A 20,506-nucleotide genomic window follows, 5' to 3' on the forward strand; every position below is an offset into this window, starting at 1 on the left:
ATGCTATAGGAGCAACCTGTGGCCTGCTTGGCCACACCTCCATGACGGAGGCACACATAGGCCTCCGTGTGATCTCATGATCCACGTGTTGGCATTTCCATGAAACAGCTGATACCTCAGGGGTAGGCACTGGATGAATTCACCTTTGTATTTTAATGCCTGGCACAGACTTTCACCTGTGGGCTTGGAGCACTAAATGAAGACTTGTCAGTTCCAAGGGTGGCTCCTGTACCTTCTCTATTGATTGGTGCCTATCCCTGGAACGCTAACAGAAAAACCCATCCTGTTTTTCTCCTCAGGCCAGGCCTTTAGGGATTAAAGATGGGGCCATCGGAGCCAGAGAGCCAGCCCCAGTTCCCAAAGCCACACCCAGGGATGGTACTTAGGCTCCCCCCACCAACATTCCATGCCCGCCCATGTGCCAGGGTGGCAAGGCCCGCTGGTACCTTCATGTAGGCGTTGAGGGCAGGTATCCGCATCTCAGCGATCTCCTGTTTCACACCCACGTAGACTTTGGCTGAGAAGAAGCAAAGAGCTGTCCTAGGAGCCTGGCCCAACATGGCCCCAGGGCTCAGAGCTGCCCCTGCAGGCCAGGAATCCTGGCCAGAGCCCCTTTCCTATGGCTTGGCATTCTTCCCTGTTACCTTTTCTGGCACCATCTCCCCTTCCAGCTTTCCTCCTGTGAGCTGTGCTATCACCAGCTGATCTTTTTCTTGTTTTATGTTTTGTTGTTGTTTACTGCTTGCTCAGCCAAACACAGACACACACACACACACACACACACACACACACACACACACACAGAGTCTCTCTCTCTCCCTCCCTCCCTCTCTCTCTCTCTCTCTCTCTCTCTCATGCACCCGACTCTTAGTAGGAAGAGAGCAGGATTTTCGTCTGCTTGTCTCACAGCCGTTCACCCCTCACCCAGGACAGTGGCAATCCTCGCTGCACATTCAAGCTCCCCAAGGCATTTGTAAATATCTCGCTATGTAGCACTTGCCCCAGAGCAATTAAATCAGAAGCTCTGGGGGTGGGACTCAGGAACCAGGATTCTTTCCATCTCTCAGGCACTTCCATATGCCACCAAGGTTAAGAACCATGGGCCTAGAATCATGCCCAGATGAATTAATGTGTGTTGAGTGGATGAATGAACAATTCCTCAAGCTCAAGGCAGAATGTTCTGGAAGAAAAGGGAACATGACGGGCAACCGAGAGACAACTGTCCCCTCCAGGAGCCTCCAGGTGGGCGCACTGGTGGAACCATTCACCTAGAGAACCCCTAGGAGGAAGCGAGCCTGAAACCTGCCTGACTCCCGGTGTCCAGGAGATGGACAGAGGTGCTGGTGCTGGTGCTGGTCGGAGGGTCTGGGCTAGAGCTAGACATTTGGGAGGTAGGAGTAAGAAGGTGACAATTAAAGTCGCAGACATGGGTCAGTTTGCCAGCGTGAGTGTTTGGAATGAGAAGACAAGGCAGGGGACAGAGGATGTCCCTTCAGAGGACGCTCACCTTCCAAGGAGTGGCAGAGAAGGTTCATTCTGTAACAGAGACACCGAAGGAGTTGACAATACGATGGGAAGGGGACTGGGAGACACTGGTGCCTCGGGAGGGCGGAGAAAGCTGAACAGAGGAGGGGGGGGGGCGTGAAGATGAGGCTTGGCACTGCCCACGGAAGCCAGAGTGATGGGTCACGGCCCACCGCACTGAGAGGAATTTCAGTGGAGTGGTCAGAGCTAAGCCAAGCTGAGGGGTGAAGGAGAGGATGGCAATGCCAGGGTGAGCCAGTGCACGGATTGATTGCCAAAGGAAGAAGAAAGAGATCTTTGGGGACCCTGGGGACACGGAAGCTTGGGGAGGCTTGTTGTAAGAATGCTTCTTCAGGGCTCAGAATTGTTTAAAGACAGAAGGGGGTTGAGGCTGTGGAAACGCTTAGTAGAGGGAGTTGGTATATCAAGGGGAAGATGAATATCAGGATCAGAACCAAAGACAGGTGCATGAGCTCCAGAATGTTGTGCCCCCACCAGACACCTGCCTCCCCAAAGGCTGTGTTCCTGCAGGCTCCCCAGCCTGCCTGGATCTCCAGGACTATCCTCAGATAGCAAGGAAAATGGGATTGTCAGTGGAGACCCCAAAAGAGAGAGGAGGGAAAGTGATGGAGTCTGAGAGGGGAGGCTGGCTTAGAGCAGGAAGACTCCTCAGGGAGCTTCGAGTTCCTTGGTGGTGCTGGATGAGGAGGAGCAGGGTCATTGAGAGAGAGAGAGACAGAGCTACAGAGAACACAAGCTGGAGGCAGGGGCGGAGCTTGGGGAAGGGTCCCTGAGTCTTGGGGAAGGGAGACAATGGTTTCCCTCTCTCTGGCCTGCTGGGGATGGAGGGAGCCGCTGAGACATCCCAATCTAACCCACTCATGGTCGGGTTTCCTCCTGGGGGCGGGCACTGAGCAGCTAAGGGTGTGGCGCTGTCCAAGGTGCACGTTAAGACGCAGCCGGGGAGAAAGGACCAGGAGGCCAGGGGGCGAGGGGACTCTTTGCAAGCAGAGGTGTGATCCTGCCCAGCTTCCTGGCAGGACAGGGATATAAGGAGAGCCACAGGGATGCTGGAAGCCAAGACCATGAAGTCAGAGGGCTGGTCTCGTGGGAGGAAGTTGAGGGCGGGCCGGGAGGTGTCTGTGTGTTTAGGGGCCAGACTCGGGAGATTCCTGTCTCGAGGAAGGGAGTCCGGGCGCTGACGTGCTCCAGACTGTGACCTCCCAGTAGTAAACAGCAGGAGTGGGTGGCCACCAAGATCATCAGAGCTCTGTGGCTGTGAGGCTGGAGTGCTTGGGGTGGAAGCCACAGCCACAGCTGTGGGGAGCTGTGTGGGAGGGCCGGCAGCTCAGGACTGCTGGGGGCGGGGCTATAAATTACATGAACAGTTTTCACATGAGGTTGAGATAAAATCACAGGACAGTGTCGGGCCCCGAGAGGAAGGAGAGCTCAGCAGCAGCAGGATGGGAGTGGCGCCTACCTGGGAGCGTGGGCAGGGCACAGGCCAGGGCACTGCTCTTACTCTCTGGCCCGAACCGCTCCTCCAGCTTGCTCTGCAAAGCATAGAACTGGCGGTAGCGGCGGTAGATGAGGTACTTGGATCCTCCTTTGGTCTTCACCTCGATGACGAAAACCTGGGGGGACAGGGGTTGGGGGAGGGCTCGGAGGCCAGGAGCAGAAGCTAAAAGGAGGTGGAGGGGAAGAGAGGAGGAGAAGGTGGGGTTAGGGGGAAGATGATGAGCATAAGGACGCAGAAGGATTTCTGGAGGAGGAGACCCTATCAAGTCAAAAGGCTGGTGCCCTAGAAGTAGGCGAGCTTTGCTTAAAAAAAAGAAAAAAAAAGCTGGAAAAAGTTGAGGAAGTGAGACCCAGCAGTAGATATAAGAGCCCTTGGGAAAAGGCCACACCCACATTCAGGCCCAAGAAATGAGGAGCCATCCCTTGAAGGTCACGGTGCAGAGCAGACCCGCCGCTGGCTGTGCTGTGGGCACAGGGTGCCCCTCCATCTGTGTCTGCATATGACAGGGGTGTTGTGGGGGGCAACACCAAAGCCCCTCACCCCCGACTCTCCAGGCGGGGGTTCAGAGGTCAAAGGATGACATCAGGGTTTCTCAACCTTCATGCCACGCTGGGGCAGGATAGCTCTTTACCGGGGACAGGGCTGTCCTGGGCACGGTGGGGTGTTTAGCAGCATCCTGGATTCTACCCACTAGATATGAACTAGACCTGCTCCAAGATGCAATCATCAGAATCTCCCAGGGTAATGGCAAATGGGCAAAATAGGGCCTGTTGAGCAGCACTGAGACAGAAGTTAAGAGATCAGAGAGTTGGAGGCTCAGAGGTCAGAGGGCAAGGTTCAGAGGTCAGCCGAGTGGAAGTTCGGAGGTTGTCGGGTGAAGGACCAGCGTCCCATCCCTCCACTCAAGGCTGTGTCTTGTTATTTCCGTGTTTCCAGGGTCTTTGTCTCTTACAAAGTAGCTGGTGAAGCCTCTCTTCTCCTCGATGTCGGCGATGTTGGCTGAGATGGCAACGTCATCCGGAAGCTGTTCAAAGTCACTGTGCGAAGCAGGGGCAAAGAAATCCTGGTTATCACCCTGATGTGTTTTGTGGGCTCACTGGGCATGAGGCAGCGTGCAAAGTGAACTGACGATGTGGATCCCACACTGGTCTCTCAGCACCCCTTCCCCGGCCATGTCCAGCCACTGACCCTGGAAATACGGAAATAACAAGACACAGCCCAGGCCCTGAGTGTAGGGATGGGACGCTGGCGGCCACACTGGGCGTCGAGATGGGACCCTAGCGGCCATATAGCAATAGCCAAATTATAGTTTAACACATTGTTGTCAACTGCACAGATTCATCCTGGAACAAGGCATCAAACATCTCCATACCAGGCCCGGTCCTAGGCCCTGGATCACAGGGGTAAACAAAGTCAACACGTGCCCTGGGTGGAGTGCTATGGGAGCCCCACAGAGAGACTGCCTCATTGTGCCCAGGTTGCGGAAATCCTCACAAAGGAGGTGACATGTGAGCAGGTCTAGAGGGTAGAAGAGGCATCTGCCAGGTGGAAATTGGGGACGGTCTTCCAGGCAGTGGGAGCAGTATGACCTGTGGAGTGGACCCCGATCTGTGTGGCTGGGGCCAGTGTGATCTGAGACTGAATGGGCAGGTGAGGCCAGTCTGAGGGTCCCAGGGGCCAAACAGGGAACTTCTGTAGCAATGGGGAGCCACATAGGGCTTTGAAAGAAAGTAAAACATAGGCCAGGTGTGGTGGCTCATGCCTGTAATCCCAACATTTTGGGAGGCTGAGGTAGAAGGATCACTTTAGGTCAGGAGTTTGAGACCAGCCTGGCCAACATGGCGAAACACCATCTCTACTAAAAATACTAAAAAATTAGCTGGGCATGGTGGCAGGTGTCTGTAATCCCAGCTACTCAGAAGGCCGAGGCAGGAGAATGGCTTCAATGAGGAGGCAGAAGTTGCAGTGAGCCAAGATCAAGCCACTGCTCTACAGCCTGGGTGACGGAGCCAGACTCCATCCCAGAAAAAAAAAAAAAAAAAGGAAAGAAAATAAAACACAATACTATGTTGGCTTTAGGGGCAGTTCAGGCAGGCATGTGAGGAGGAAAGAACGGCAGAGAGTTAGGGGAGAGAGCAGCACTGGGAGGCCCTGAATGGTCTGAGAGATTGTGTGCACCTGAGCCAGACAGCAGGAATGGAAGTCGGGGGGAGACAGACACAAGGGCCACCACCCTTGGTGGACACTGAGCATTTGCTGTATCCCCTGCTTCCTCCTGGCCTGCCAAGCACCGGTTTTGTTTAGAGCGGCCATGTGCCTAGCCCCAAGGTGATCATGATGGGTCTGAGCCAAGCATCACCATCCAGCTCCTGTTTCCCAGACTCCCTTGCAGCTAGGAGCAACCATGTGACCAGTTCTGGACAACGAGACCTAACAGCAAGCCTGGTGGAGGGGCTTCTCCAGAGTGTTTGCTTTTCTGATTCCAAGGGAGGGACAAGGTCAGCATGGTCTTCTCCTTTGAAGGCAGTCTTGAAGCAAGTGTGACATCTGGACCTACAGCAGCTATGTTGTCTGCATGTGGCAGGACATGAGAAGGGCCAAAGGAATCTCTGGGATACTAGTCCTGATGTCACTGGCCTGTAGAACCAACTAGGGCTTAGCTCTGAACTTTTGTGTGCGTGTGTGTGTGTGTGTGTGTGTGTGAGACAGAGTCTTGCTCTGTTCCCAGGCTGGAGAGCAGTGGTGCAATCTCATCTCACTGCAACCTCCGCCTTCCAGGTTCAAGTGATTCTCCTGCCTCAGCCTCCCAGGGAACTGGGATTGCAGGCATGTGCCACCACACCTGGCTAATTTTGTATTTTTAGTGGAGATGGGGTTTCACCATGTTGGCCAGGCTGGTCTCAAACTCCTGACCTCCCAAAGTGGACTTCTTGTTATGTGACCAAATAAGTCCCTGTTTGTTCAAGCCATCATCTGTGTCCCCATTCCCTGCAGCCTAATGAATTTTCAACAGACACATTACCAATTTCTTTTTGTTCCTAAGTTATGACCAGGAGAGGTTGGGAATTATTTGGATGTGGAGGTGAAAGAAAAGGCAGTGTCAAGAGTGACACCCACACTTCTGGCCAGGATGGCAGCTGGGGGCAGGGTTGATGGACTCAGTTTGGGGCATGCTAATTTGAGAGGCCTGCTGTGTAGCTAAGGATCTCAGCATGGGGGTCTTGGCTAAAAGGGGCCAGATAAGAAGAACCTTCTGGGCCAGGCATGGTGGCTCACACCTGTTATCCCCGCACTTTGGGAAACTGAGGCAGGCGGATCACTTGAGGTCAGGAGTTAGAGACCAGCCTGACCAACATGGAGAAACCCCATCTCTACTGAAAATACAAAATTAGCCAGGCATGGTGGTGCATGCCTGTAATCCCAGCTACTTGGGAGACTGAGGCAGAAGAATCGCTTGAACCTGGGAGGCAAAGGTTGCAGTGAGCCGAGATCACACCATTGCACTCCAGCCCGGGCAACAAGAGGGAAACTCCATCTCTAAAAAACGTAGCTTGTGGGTAAGACTCCCGCTCCTGACTCAGTGAAGAGCTCTCAGGGAACAGAGGAGGGGGCTGAGAGGGACAGAGAGGGGAAGAGAAAACAGATGCCAAGGAGAGGAAGGAGGAACAGCCAGGCGTTGCTGAGGTCACTGAGTCCAGACACTTGGAGACAGGCAAGGAAACAAGAAGCAATTATGATTCTTCTGGTGCAGCAATTGGGAAACATGGGGTGGGCGGGATTGCAGGGGCTGCCAAGGCCAAGGCCCCAGAGCTGGCTGGGACCTCAGGAGTCTACACACCCTATTCCCAGTGCATGCCGGACCCACATGACCTGGAATCTGAGGGTGCATCAGAACTCAGGGTGCTGCACCCGAAGGTGACTCACAGTGGCAGTGGGTGGGTAGAGGAAATCCCCTCCCAGCCCCACTCTCCACACATGCCCCCAGGGTGATACCCTTGGGAGAAGCTTCTGCCTCCACTTTCTCCCGTGAGGCTGTGCTTGTCCTGGGTAATTTCCTCTGCAGTATGATGGGGTGGGGGGATGGGCAGGAAGGAACCTGAAGGGTTGAAACAGCCCTGAGCAGGGCAGCAGGCAGGTTGGGTAATAAGAACGGCAGCTACCTATTTCCTGAGGGCACCAGGAGCTCTTCTAAGACAGCATCGCCTTTGCACAGATTGGGAGACTGAGGCACAGCGAGATTAGCCCGAGTAAGTCGGGAAGCTGGGATCTGAGCCCAAGCAGTCTGGCTCCAGAATTTTGTTACCAAACCCTGCCACACTGCCCCGCTCTCTGAGCTTCCCAGCAACTTGCTGTGTGAACTAAAAAAATCCCAGCCCTTCTCAGCCTGTGTCCCCATCTAAAATTATTATAATTTTAGTGAACCTGTATGTGGCACTGCCTGTGGGCTAGACACTGTTCTAAGCCCATTAGGACATATGGGCTTCTCAGAGCTCACAGCTCCAAGGAGAAGGGAAGGGGGTGGTGAACACTAAACAAATAATGACAAAATTCAAACGGGCACAGTGCTGAAAAGGCAAACCACAGGAGCCTGGCCATTATTATATTCCCTCAAAGAATCGATCATGCAGCAGGCAGGAGACACTGGGAGCAGGAGCTTGTACTATGGAGGCTCATGCAGTGTCAGAGGGTATCTTCGGGCCGAGAGTGGTCAAGGAGGGCTTCCTGGAAGAAGCAGCGCCAGTGGTCAGCCAGGAAAAGCAAAGAGGAGTTGGTCACGGGACAGCAGGAAAGGCCTTTCAGGCAGGGGAGCGGCAGGTGCAAAGGCCACAGCCATTCAAGGAGGGCAAGTTCAGGGAACCTCAGGGAGTTGAGCATGGCTGGAGCACAGAGCGGGGAGGTGGAACGTGGTGACAGAACAGGCGGGGAGACAGGTAGGACCCTCTCAGGGGGCGCCTCGAGGCCTTGCAGAGGAACCTAGAATTTTCCCTGGGCTGGCCTGGGCTGAGGAAGGGGTCAAGCAGGACACACGCTGGCAGATGCTCGAGGCACAGGAACAGCCTTGGGGACGAGAAGACCAAGTCCCCTCGGGAAGATTCCTCCCTGTGCTCCAGCCCCTTCCGTCCTCTGTAAAATGGGGACAAGAGAAGTACTTATGGGGTGGTCATGCAGTCTCATCTGTAACAAACATAGCCCTAAAATCCCCATCAGGGCAGGGACTCTGCTCACCCTACGTCCCAGTGCCCAGAACAGAGCCCGGCATACAGTACGTGCTCAATACACGGCCACTACCCCCATCTGCATTTGTGGAGTGTTTTGATGGGCAGTGTGAGAATGGCCTGGCTGCCTGCAGGGCAGACAAGAAGAGCAGCAAACCCAACTGGAAGTTCCCTGGAGTAGCTGCCCCGACCCCTTAGGGACCCCATCCAGGCCCTGCTGGGCTGGGACATTCTGGCTCAAGGCACTAGTGCTGTTCATGAACAGTCCGCTTTGGAGCCTATCCTCAGGGAGGCCGAAGTTGGAAGAATCCTTTGAGGGCAGCCAGGGCAGGTTTTGTGGCACCCGGCACACAGTAGGTGCTCAAAACTTGTCTGTTGGAACCGAACTTGCCACCCCTGCGGCAGCCCTCTCCATCCCTGGATGTCTCGCCTTGGGGTTCTAGAAAGTCCTGCTGTGCAAATGTGCACCTTCTCCTCGTACTCTCTGCAGAATAACCCGGGCTTGCTCTCAGATGAGGCCTTTGAGGTACAGGGAGCCCCCGTGCCCCCAGTGCCTGGCTCAAGGCCTTGTGAAAGGCAGTCCCACCGCCCCTGAGGGCCAAGGCGACTGAAAGGGGACAGGGAGCGGGGGAGAGGGCACACACAGGCCTGACAACTGGCTCTCGCCATCATCCCCTGAACCTTTTACCCTAGAAAGCAGGAAGTGTCCAAGCCTCAAACAGCTGCTGTTTCCGGAAGATTTGACTTTGCGTGCAGCTGGGTCCCCCAGGAGAACGCGTCGGGAGGAAGGAATTCATGATGGCCAGCCTTACCCAGCTCCAGTAACCGGCACTGAGCTCAGGAGGGCCACGCGGACTCCCGGCAAGCATTTGTTTCTGCTGCCCTTGTCTCCGCCCACCCTGCAGTTTCCCCGCGTAGGCCCACACCAGCCTGGCCTGTCTCTGATGACCCCCGAGTGGCCTCCACATAAATCACAGCAGTCACCTGCTGTTCCAATCCAGTGGGTGCAGGGCCAGGCCCTGTGACCTCAAGGCCTTCGAAGCTCCTAGGGCAGTCCTGGCTATGGAGGAAAAATTCTAGAGATGCTTGCCAAGAGATGAGGCTAGACCCTGGTGAGGCTGTGTCCACGCCCCAGCCCTGCCAGCCACTCTCTGCGACCCTGAGTAAGTCTCTTATCCTCCCCTGGCCTCAGATTTCCCATCTGTACAATGGCAAGTTAGGACTAGAAGAATCGAAGACATTTTCCACCTCAAAGATCCATCCACCCATTCATTCATGGATTCATTCATTCAGCAACATTTACGGAGCCCTTGGTCCTGGTGCGCAATAGGAAGGAGCTAACTTCTAGGGATATAGCAGTGATCAAAGCAGACAGAACCTCTCATGGAGCTTGCTTCTCACAGGAGAGCCACTGCTAAAGAAAAAAATAATAAATGAGCCTATATTATTCCAGGAATATAAGGACTAGACAGTAAAAGGAAACAGGGCAAAGGATCAGACAGCAGTGAGGTGGGGGCTGTCAGGGAAGGCTTCTTGGAGGAGGTGGCATTTGAGCCAAGCCCTGAATAGAGGAAGAACAAGCCAGATTCTATGAATTCTGTTTGCACAGATGATGGAAAGTGCTGATCACCATGTGGAGCAAAGGGCCCCAGCCTGGGACTCAGGACAAGTGCGTTCTTCTCCAGACACTCCCACTCACTCATTGTGTGGCCGTCGGCAAGTTGCTCCCCCTCTTGGAGCCTCCGTGTTCTCATTTGTGTCTGAGGATGGTAAGCCACAGCTCGGAGGTTCCTTAAAGCAGTTCTGAGAGGCTGCATTTCTGAGTATTTGGGTTCTGACTCAATCCCAGCCTCTTCTGTTTGTCGGGGGCTGTAGAAGGACCAGGCTTTGTCCCCATGGCCTATCAGGAGCAGTGAGAAGGCCCGGGGGCAGCCACACCCCTGCACTCACCTCTCGGCCCGCAGCTGCTGGGCCACAGCCATGGTGGGCGACGATCCCAGGGAGCAGGTGGAGAGTCTCGCCCACCTGGTCCCGGGCTGAGTTCACCTCTCACTTCCTCCAGCCACCCTGCGTCTCGTCTCAGCCTGCGGTCCTGGGAGTCCCCAGGAGCTGCCTTTGGGGAGGCACAGGCCTGCTTCTCTGCACTCTGGCAGAGGCTCCTCCTCCAGGCTCTCTGGGTCTAGTCTATGGCCCACAGCTTCCTCTTACCTCCCAGCTGCACAGCAATTGAGGAAGTGGACCCTTGGATGCCAGGTTTATAGCAATCCACTTCCTTGATGCCAGTCTTTGGTGTCAAGCCTCAGTTGGGCATAGAAGCCTTGCTCCATCAGAGATGGGGTCCCAGCCATCAGGGGGTCCACCTCTCCTGGGGAACTTCACATCCTCTGGCCCATCAATCCCAACCCTCATTTTCTCACTGCCAAGCCTTGCCCAAACTCTTCCCCAGGCCTGGAATGCTGGCCTCCATTTTCCTGTGATCCCTTAGGCCCAGAGTAAATGCTACCTCCTCCAGGAAGCCCTTCTGGTTCCTCTAGCCTCTGTTGTCCTAGAGTGTGAAATTTGGTTTGTGCTCCCTGGCACTCTAGGGTATCCCTTCCTCATCCTTAGCTCTCCATGCGCAGCCAATCCTCTTTCACAGGTCTGCCAATCAGAGCGAGTTTCACCCTGCCTGCTTCAACCGTCCTGCCCTGCCACTCCGTGCTCAGGAGAAAGTCTGGGGTCCTTGCTCTGCATGCCTCCGATGACCTTGAGGCCCTGAAGCCTTCCCCAGCCTCCGCTCCTGAGCTCTCTTTTTCTCACTGGCCTCCTTTCCATTTCTAGAATGTTCTAAGACATCTACCCCAAGGCCTTCGCACATGGTGTCCTCTCCACCAGAATGAGTGCTTCACTGCCTCCTTCGCATCTCGGCTTAGAAGTTACATCATTAGCAAGGCCTTCTCTGACCCCTCACCCTAAATGAAGACCCTCCCGCCTACACTCTCTTACAGATCCCTGCACATGTACTGCAAAGCATGCATAACTATTGTCATCTGAGGTTGTGTGTCTGTATGTTTAGTGACTGCCTCCCTGCTAGCAGCATGCCTGGCACATTGTAAGTGCTCAACCGGTATTCACTGAATGATGAAATGCTGCTAGTCCGTGACTGTGGCTCCTGACACACGTGGCTATTTGATTCTGAAGGAACCTCCCTGAGAAGAGGCCCACAGGAGTCATGGGCACAGCCACACCCGTAACTCCCCAGCAGCCACACACACTCTCACACTCGTATTCAAAGATGCAGAGCAGAAAGGCCTTTTACACAATTTCACACATGCAAATCCTGGCTGAAAGACAAGAAAGCATAATTTTCAGGTAGGATCAAAGAGAGAGGTCAGGAATCTATGCCAGGGAGAGGGAACGTGGCACACAATCCATGGGAAAACCGAGACTGGATATGCATTGCTGGGGGTGAGATTTTAATACCAAATCTGGGACTAGGTACAGGCCACAGGTTGTGCTGTTGGCAGGAAGGCAAATGTGAGCTCTCGGTGTGAAGTGGGTGTCAGGACTGACTGTGGGAACAGAGTTTCTCAGCCATCTGCCTGGAGTCACGGCAGGAGTTGAGATCCTCTCACAGGCCACGGGTGGAACCAGGGACATGTGTACCGGAGCAGCCTCAAGGCTGTCCTCTGCACTGGTGCAAGATCTGGATATAAGCTGCCCACATGGTGCAAAAACCCTAAACTGAGGCATTACATGAAAACAATTTGGAGTCAGCGACTCTGCAGGGCCTGCTCTGTCAACTCACAGACCAAAAGTACAAATCATCAGCTGTGAAAGACCACTCAGAGCCTCCACACCGTGAAGAATTCACACCCGAAGAACTAGAAAGAACACAAACAAGAAGTCCGATGAGTCGCTGGTATCTCGGGGCTCCGAGGCTAGAGGATAAAACAATGAGGTGCGGAAGTAACAGAACAGGGTTATTAGTGCAGGTCCCTGTGAGTAGCAAGAGGTGCAGGCGGCCAGCCGTAGCTGAAGAAGAGGAAGATGTCGATCTCCAGTTGGCAGGAAGGGCAGGAAGTGGCAAAACAACTTTAGCAAGCAAGCGCATACAGAACTGGCAGGTGATTGTGTCAATAGTGTGTGTAGCCTATGCCTACAGTGGGAAACACCTATGTGGGTCTAAACACATACAGCTTGCGTAGGCCAGGGTGAGTTTATGTTGTGTCTATAAAAGAGCATATGATGTGTATACTGGTGGCCTTGTGAGTAGGAGAGAATACACTTACGTGTTCGGATCGAAGTCGGTGCCCAATGAGTATAAACACGAATGCATTTATAATAGGTGAACTCAGGCAAGTTGCCATGTCCATTTTGAACCTTTCTTCTTCACCAATCTGTAAAACAGGCTTGCCTAATGGAGTTATAGTAAGAATTGGTGGAAAAAATGTATCAAAGTGCATGGACACTTGGAAGTTGCTTATCCTTTTTTTTTTTTTTATCGTTTTCTGTGTGTTTATCTGTGTGTGTGTGTTTCACGTGGGTCAAGCCCTCAAGTTTACCTTCCCAGGTTTTTTCAGGTGTGGCCTTCCCAAACCCCAGCCACCGCTACCCCCTAAAACCTCCTGTGGCCCTGACTCAGCCACTGGAAAGCCATCTCTCCACCTGGGGGACAAGGTGTCCAGGGAAGAGCCTGTGATGGGCCCGCTCCTCCCCTCCTCCCCTCTTTCTCTCCTTTTCTTCTGACCCTGCCTGTGGTGCTGCTGAACACGGGTATTTCTCTGCCTCCTCATACACAGAGCACTGTGGCTAATTTTATGCCCGAGCTCTGATACAGTGTAATTTGAGGCCAGGCCCTCTGTCAGCAATGGGCTCCTGTCCTGCCGCTGCTGCAATGCCTGTACCTTCTACCCCCTCTCCAGAATTGGGCTCTGGTGGTTGCTGCTGCAGCGGGAGAATGAGGCAGAGGAAGGGCCTGGTAGAGGAGCCAAGCTCGTCACACGTTCCGTTAATCAAGTATCGTGGAGTCTGTTTTGGGTAAGTGCAAAGAAATGCCTGAAGTGACCTCTCACATATGGAGACCTGATTTTTTATAACCTCCACATCCCACAGTCTCTGAATAAACAAACAAACAAAAAAAGCCATTGAATGGTCAGAATTGGTAGCTCAAAGTCTATGCATTGACACTGGAATCTTCTATTCACAGAAGAAATAAACAAGGAGCCTGGTCCTCTCTTCCTGACAATTCTTGAAGCAGTGAGTTAGGAGAGGGGAGAAAATTCCCCAGGAAAGTCAAATGCAAGTGACAGTTCAGTGACAGCCTGACAATAATAAAGACCATGGAATGCTGAAAAGAATATATATACTCAAGAACTCAAAAACAAATACCAGAGGCCATTCAGAGAAAGGCAGCTAGGCATCTTACAACACCAGTTACTAATGTCCAGGATCCCCAGAATCTGAATGGAAACTGGATGTGCAAATCATAAAAAATGCACAGCACTCTTCAATCCTTCCTCACGCAGGGGCTGGGGTATACAAGATAAGCCATTGCCCCCATTTTGGAGATTAGGAAACCCACCACTCAAAAGCAGCCAGCAGCCAGGGCTGAGAGCTCCAGCCACAGGAACTGAAACTCTGTGACAGGGAAGAGGAGAGCCTCTTCTGTGGACCAGGAGGCACCCCTGGGAGCTCATTATGGGTACTCAGCAAATGCTTGCTGCCCATATCAGCCACTCTCCCCGGTAAGAGAAGGAAAATCCCTGACTGGACTGTGTAAGATTCCTGGGGATCCCTCATGCACTCAATTCCCCAATCCTGACCCACATGTGTCTTGCTTTATAATTTATGAGGGACACTTCACTGGACCTCCTCCCTGAGCCATAAATAGCCATCCCTGGCAGGCCCCCATTGGAGTATTTGAAGGCAGGGAGGGTGTAGATGCAGCCAACTAGACAGCAAGCTCCCTGAAGGCAGAGAGTCTGCTCTTCTCTGGGAAAGCCTGCACATGGCAGAGCTGGGTCTAAATCTCACGTACCCTGGCTCTGTCATGCACTAACTGTGCAACCTCTCCCACCATCGTTCATTTTTCCAAATGGAGATAGTATTTGCCTCTACATTACTATTATTTGGAGGGGAAAATTGTAGGATTATTATATTGTTCACTCATTTACAAATGTGTTGAGCACCTACTATGTGACAGAGACCTACTGTGTGCTAGGCCCTAAATGAAACACAGCCACTGTTCTTGAGACACGTACTCACTAGAGGTGTGTTACATAAGGCAATGAACACTAAATGCTTAGGACTGTGCCTGGCGCATAGTAGGTGGTCAGTAAACTTTAGACATTAATGTAATTATTGACTATCATTCCTTGGTGTGGCTTGGTCCCTCCCTTTTCTGACTCCCCCTGCTGCACAGCTTGGTCCTCTCTGTCACGCAACTAACATTAAATTCTAACTTTTTTCCCCGCATCTGTCACCTTCTCTCACCACGCGGGGGCAACCAGGACCCGCACTTCACTTGCGGACCCCGCTCTGCGCTTAATCTAAGTGTTGACGAGAACTGACCGCCAGGGGGCGCCGCGATCAGCAGTCGAGTCCCCGCTCTGCAGCGCCACCTAGAGGTTAAATGTCCTAAGTCACATTAGAACGACCCGGCCAAGTGGAGGGTCAAGCAGTAGCCAGCCAGGCAGAGTGCGCAGCCGGCTAGCTCAGACAGCCTCTCCAGACTGCCCCATCAGCCAGAATCTGAGCTGCACTCAGAAGCTGCTCTCTAAGCAGAATCTCCTCTCCACCATCATAAATACGGTAACAGCCAAGTCACTCTGAGAGTTGACTGTATAACCACCCCTCCACGGTGAAATTGCCAGGAGGAACACGTGAGCCAGCATTTGCAAAGCCCTTAGTACAGTGCCTGGCCCACAGTCCGGCTTGGTTCATGTTGGCTCTGACTGTTGTTACTTAATCCTCACACCAGCCCCCATAAAATAGTGGTATTCTTACCCCATCAGGAGATAAGGAAACCCAGGCTTTACAGGATTAGAAGAATAAATCAAAGTGATTTGCTTAATGACAGGCAGAGTAAGATGTGGACCTCAAATCAGGCTGACTTCTAGACCCACTCTGTTTGTTAATAACTATGCTGTGCTGGCGCTCATTCATTCATTCACTCCACAAGCACTCATCTAGCAGCCACTCTGCACCAGGTGTAAAAGATACAGAGATGAATCCAGCACAGTTGCTACCCTCAGGTAGCTTACATTGCTTTTGAGGTACACAAACACACATGCACACATACACATCCACACACGTATATATACACACACATGCATGCACACACAGGCACATATACAAATAACAGGCACATATACACACATGTACATATACACAGGCACACACATGCATGCACACAGGCACATATACACAAAACACATATATATGCACATATACACATGCACACACAGGCACATCTACATATGCATGCACATATATGCACACATACACATGCACACACATATATACACACATGCATGCATACAAGGCACATATACACATAACACACATGCACACACAGGCACATATACACATGTCCATGTACACAGGCACACACATGCACAGGCACCTAGAAATGCACATGCATGCATGCACACACATGCAAATATACACATGCATGCACACCCATGCTCACACACGTGCACACACGCAGAATCAAGTTCAATTTGGGGGAAACCAGGAGATACATGCTTTGCATTCAGTGCCACCTCCAGTGCTATCTTCAGTCCCTAGAGATTACAAATACAAATGTCTACAGTGGCCTGGCAGGTAGCCTGGAGGTTTCAGATGGATCCGGGGTGGAAAGGCAAGGGAAGTAGGCTGTAGCCTACGGTCTGCCTGTCATTACCCTTACATTCTGGGACAGAACTCCAAGGAGTCCAAAAACTCTATGTTCCAGTTTGTCATGAAGGTACGTTTGTCAAAGTAGGATAGAACTTACTTTTTAGTCATCTATTGGCTTGACTCATAACTGTACATATTTAGAATTGGGATACATGGACCTGTGTCCCATTGCTCCAGGCTCTACACATGTCAGGGTCAGTGAGCAGGACAGATGGACTTGCAGGTCATGGTGAGTCTCAGGATTTCATTCAAAGAGGAAAGACATCCAAGTGTTTAAAACACATCCAAGTGTTTTAAACAAGGAGTGATAACAATTGGGTTTATATTCTTTTAAGATGCCTTAGTTCACTACTTGGATATGGCCTTGCAGGAGGGTAGTATTAGAAGCAAAGGGAAGAAACATTACTTCTAACAACATTCTACTTCGATTTTTAAAAATCAGCTTTATCAGCTTATCCACCATGATCAAGCAGGCTTCATCCCGGGGATGCAAGGCTGGTTCAACATATGCAAGTCTATAAATGTAATTCACCATGTAAACAGAACCAAAGATAAAAACCACATGATTATCTCAATAGATGTAGAGAAGGCCTTCAACAAAATTCAACAGCCCTTTATGCTAAAAACTCTCAGTAAACTAGGTTATTGATGGAACGTATCTCAAAACAATAAAAGCTATTTACAACAAGCCCACAGCCAATATCATACTGAATGGGCAAAAATTAGAAGCATTCCCTTTAAAAACTGGCACTAGACAAGTATGCCCTCTCTTACCACTCTGATGCAATATAGTATTGGAAGTTCTAGCCAGAGCAATTAGGCAAGAAAAAGAAATAAAGGGCATTCAATTAGGAAAAAAAGAAGTCGAATTTTCCTTATTTGCAGATGACATGATTGTATATTTAGAAGACCTCATCGTCTCAGCCCAAAACCTTCTTAAGCTGATAAGCAACTTTGGCAATGTCTCAGGACAGAAAAATCAATGTGCAGAAATCACAAGCATTCCTATACACCAATAACATACAAACAGAGAACCAAATCATGAGCAAACTCCCATTTACAATTGCTACAAAGAGAATAAAATACCTAGGAATACAATGAACAAAGGAAGTAAAAGGTCTCTTCAAGGAGAACTGCAAACCACTGATCAAGGAAATAAGAGAGGACACAGACAGATGGAAAAACATTCCATGCTCATGGTTAGGAAGAATCAATATTGTGAAAATGGCCATACTGCCCAAAGTAATTTATAGATTCAATGCTATCCCCATCAAGCTACCATTGACTTCTACACATAACTGAGAAAAACCACTTTAAACTTCATATGGAACCAAAAGAGAGCCCACATAGCCAAGACAATCCTAAGCAAAAAGTACAATGCTGGAGGCATCACACTACCTGACTTCAAACTATACTACAAGGCTACAGTAATCAAAACACCATGGTACTGGTACCAAAATAGAGACATAGATCAATGGAACAGAACAGAGGCCTTGGAAGGAACACTACCCATCTACAACCATCTGATCTTTGACAAACCAGACAAAAACAAGCAATGGGGAAAGTATTCCATATTTAATAAATGGTGTTGGGAAAACTGGCTAGCAGGAAGCTGAAACTGGACCCCTTCCTTACACCTTATACAAAAATTAACCCCAGATGGATGAAAGATTTAAACATAAGAACTAACACCATAAAAACCCTAGGAGAAAACCTAGGCAAAACCATTCAGGACATAGGCACAGGCCAGGACTTCATGACTAAAACACCAAAAGCAATGGCAACAAAAGCCAAAATAGACAAATGGGACCTAATTAAACTTAAGAGCTTCTGCACAGCAAAAGAAACAATCATTAGAGTAAACTGGCAACCAACAGGGAAAAAAATTTTGCAATCTACCCATCAAAGGGCTAATATCCAGAATCTACAAGGAACTAAAGAAGATTTACAAGAAAAAAACAAACAAACCCATTCAAAAGTGGGCAAAGGATATAAACAGGCACTTTTCAAAAGAAGACAAATATGCAGCCAACAAACATATGAAAAAATGTTCATCATTATTGGTAATTAGAGAAATGCAAATCAAAACCACGTTAAGATACCATCTCATGCCAGTTCGAATGGTGATCATTAAAATACCTGGAGACAACAGATGCTGGAGAGGATGTGGATAAAAAACACTTTTACACTGTTGGTGGTAGTATAAATTAGTTCAACCATTATGGAAGACAGGGTGGCAATTCCTCAAGGATCTAAAAATAGAAATTCCATTTGACCCAGCAATCCCATTACTGGGTATATACACAAAGGATTATAAATTGTTCTATCATAAAGATACATGCACACCTATGTTCACCACAGCACTTTTTACAATAGCAAAGACCTGGAACCAACCCAAATGCCCATTGACGATAGACTGGACAAAAAAATGTGGCACATATATACCATGGAATATTATGCAGCCATAAAAATGACGAGTTCACATCCTTACATGGATGAACCTAGAAACCATCATTCTCAGCAAACTGACACAAGAACAGAAAACCAAACAGCGCATGTTTTCACTCATAGGCAGGTGATGAACAATGAGAACACTTGGGCTCAGGGAAGGGAACAACACTCACAGAGCTAGGTGTGGGGGTGGAGGGGAGGGGAGGGACATCGGTGGGGGTCAGGAAGGATGGGGAGGGATAACACCGGGAGAGATGCCTGATGTAGGCAATGGGTGGGGTGGGGGGGGCGGCGGGGAGGAGGGCGGTGGAGACAGCAAACCACCATGGCATGTATGTACCTATGCAACAATCCTGCAGGATGCAGGACATGCACATGTACCCCAGAGCCCAAATACAATATTTTTTTAAAATTCAGCTTTATCAAGATACAATTTACGCACAATAAAATTTACCAACTTACAGTATACAGTTCCATGGGTTTCAACAATTGCGTAACCAGCACCATAATCATTATATAGGACATTTCCATTCTCTCAAAAGATCCCTCGGGACCCTTTGCAGCCAATCTCTTTCCCCTACCCCCAAGCCCTGGCAATGACTAATTCACTTTCTATCACGCTATTTTGCCATTTCAGAAATTCCGGTCAAAACCACAGAGTATGTGATATTTTGTGCCTGTTTTATTTCACATAGTACAACACTGTTGAAATTCGTCAATGTTGATATGTACGTAAGTATTCATTCTTTTCATTGTCAAGTAGGATTTTCCATATGTAGTATTTTATAGTATTATTTTGTATGGCTATAACGTAAGTTGTTTTCCATGCACACGCTCATGAACATTACGTTTTTCCCCCCCCAGTTTGCTTTCCAGGTTTTTTTTCTAGGCTGTTAAAACCACGGGGCTACAAACATCAAGCATAAATATTTGAGTGAGCATGTGACTTCATTTCTCTTGGACAAGAGAGAGAGAGAGAGATGTTGGGTCATATGGCAGATGCGTATATAACTTTATAGGAAAACTGTTTTCCAGGCTGGGCGTGGTGGCTCACGCCTGTAATCCCAGCACTTTGGAAGGCCATGACAGGTGGATCATCTGATATCAGGAGTTCGAGACCAGCCTGGCCAACATGGTGAAACTCCGTCTCTACTAAAAATACAAAAATAGCCGGGCGTGGTGGTAGACACCTGTAATCCCAACTACTCGGAAGGCTGAGGCTGGAGGATCCCTTGAAACCAGGGGACGGAGATGGAGATTGAGGTGAGCTGAGATCATGCCACTGCACTCCAGTCTGGGAGACAAAGCAAGATACCATCTCAAAAAAAAAGAGGAGGCGGGGCGGGGAGAAAACTGTTTTCCAAGCAGTCAAACAATTTTGCATTCCCACCGACCCATGTATCAGGAGACAGAGGCTCCAAGGTACCCAGTGTGCCCTGGCTCAGAGGCAGTGGCTCCAGGTCTGTACAAACTGGGAGTCTAAATGAGTCACAGCCTCTGGGATGGTTATTAAACAATTTTCTCCCAGCTCCAAACCTTTTTTCTACCCTCTGCTTTATGGGGCTAGAGCTGGGACTCCAAACCCTGTTTCTACTTTGCCGGATGATTTCTGCCACTCTTGGCCAGGAGGAGGCGCTGGAGGGAGACCGGAAGGATGGAGAGGCAGGAGGGGCTTGCTCCTTTGAATTTGCCTCAGGGACCCAACTGCCCTGCCCTGGAAGCCATCTTGGCCCAGCAACAGCTGATTTTAGTTTGTCATTTTTTAAACATTTCCAGAGCCAGTCTCACCCCATCGCTTCCTCAGAGGTCTGCGGTTCTGAGTCACAGCTCCTCCCCCCAGCTCTAAGCTTCCAGCCTGGGGCAACCCCACTCTCTTCCCTCCGTTCCCATAGCCACAGGAGTTATGGCTGCTTCC

General features: G+C 50.5%; 1 protein-coding gene across 3 annotated transcripts in view; it reads right to left on the reverse strand.

Annotated features, from left to right (window-relative positions):
• Nucleotides 1–20,506, reverse strand: part of NCF4 (neutrophil cytosolic factor 4) — a 162,767-nt gene that overhangs the window by 9,725 nt on the left and 132,536 nt on the right. For 2 of the 3 annotated variants that reach the window (XM_074391226.1, XM_074391225.1), the window contains exons 3-5: nucleotides 3,996–4,080; nucleotides 3,005–3,158; nucleotides 447–517 (exon numbers count right to left, since the gene is read on the reverse strand). In XM_074391226.1, the coding sequence (XP_074247327.1) occupies nucleotides 447–517; nucleotides 3,005–3,158; nucleotides 3,996–4,080 (310 nt within the window). Of the gene's footprint in view, nucleotides 1–446; nucleotides 518–3,004; nucleotides 3,159–3,995; nucleotides 4,081–10,209; nucleotides 10,482–20,506 lie in introns of those variants that run through there. The other variant, XM_003932906.3, reaches the window with a different exon arrangement.

Source organism: Saimiri boliviensis, chromosome 21 (genome assembly GCF_048565385.1).
Source record: "Saimiri boliviensis isolate mSaiBol1 chromosome 21, mSaiBol1.pri, whole genome shotgun sequence".
Taxonomy (NCBI): domain Eukaryota; kingdom Metazoa; phylum Chordata; class Mammalia; order Primates; family Cebidae; genus Saimiri; species Saimiri boliviensis.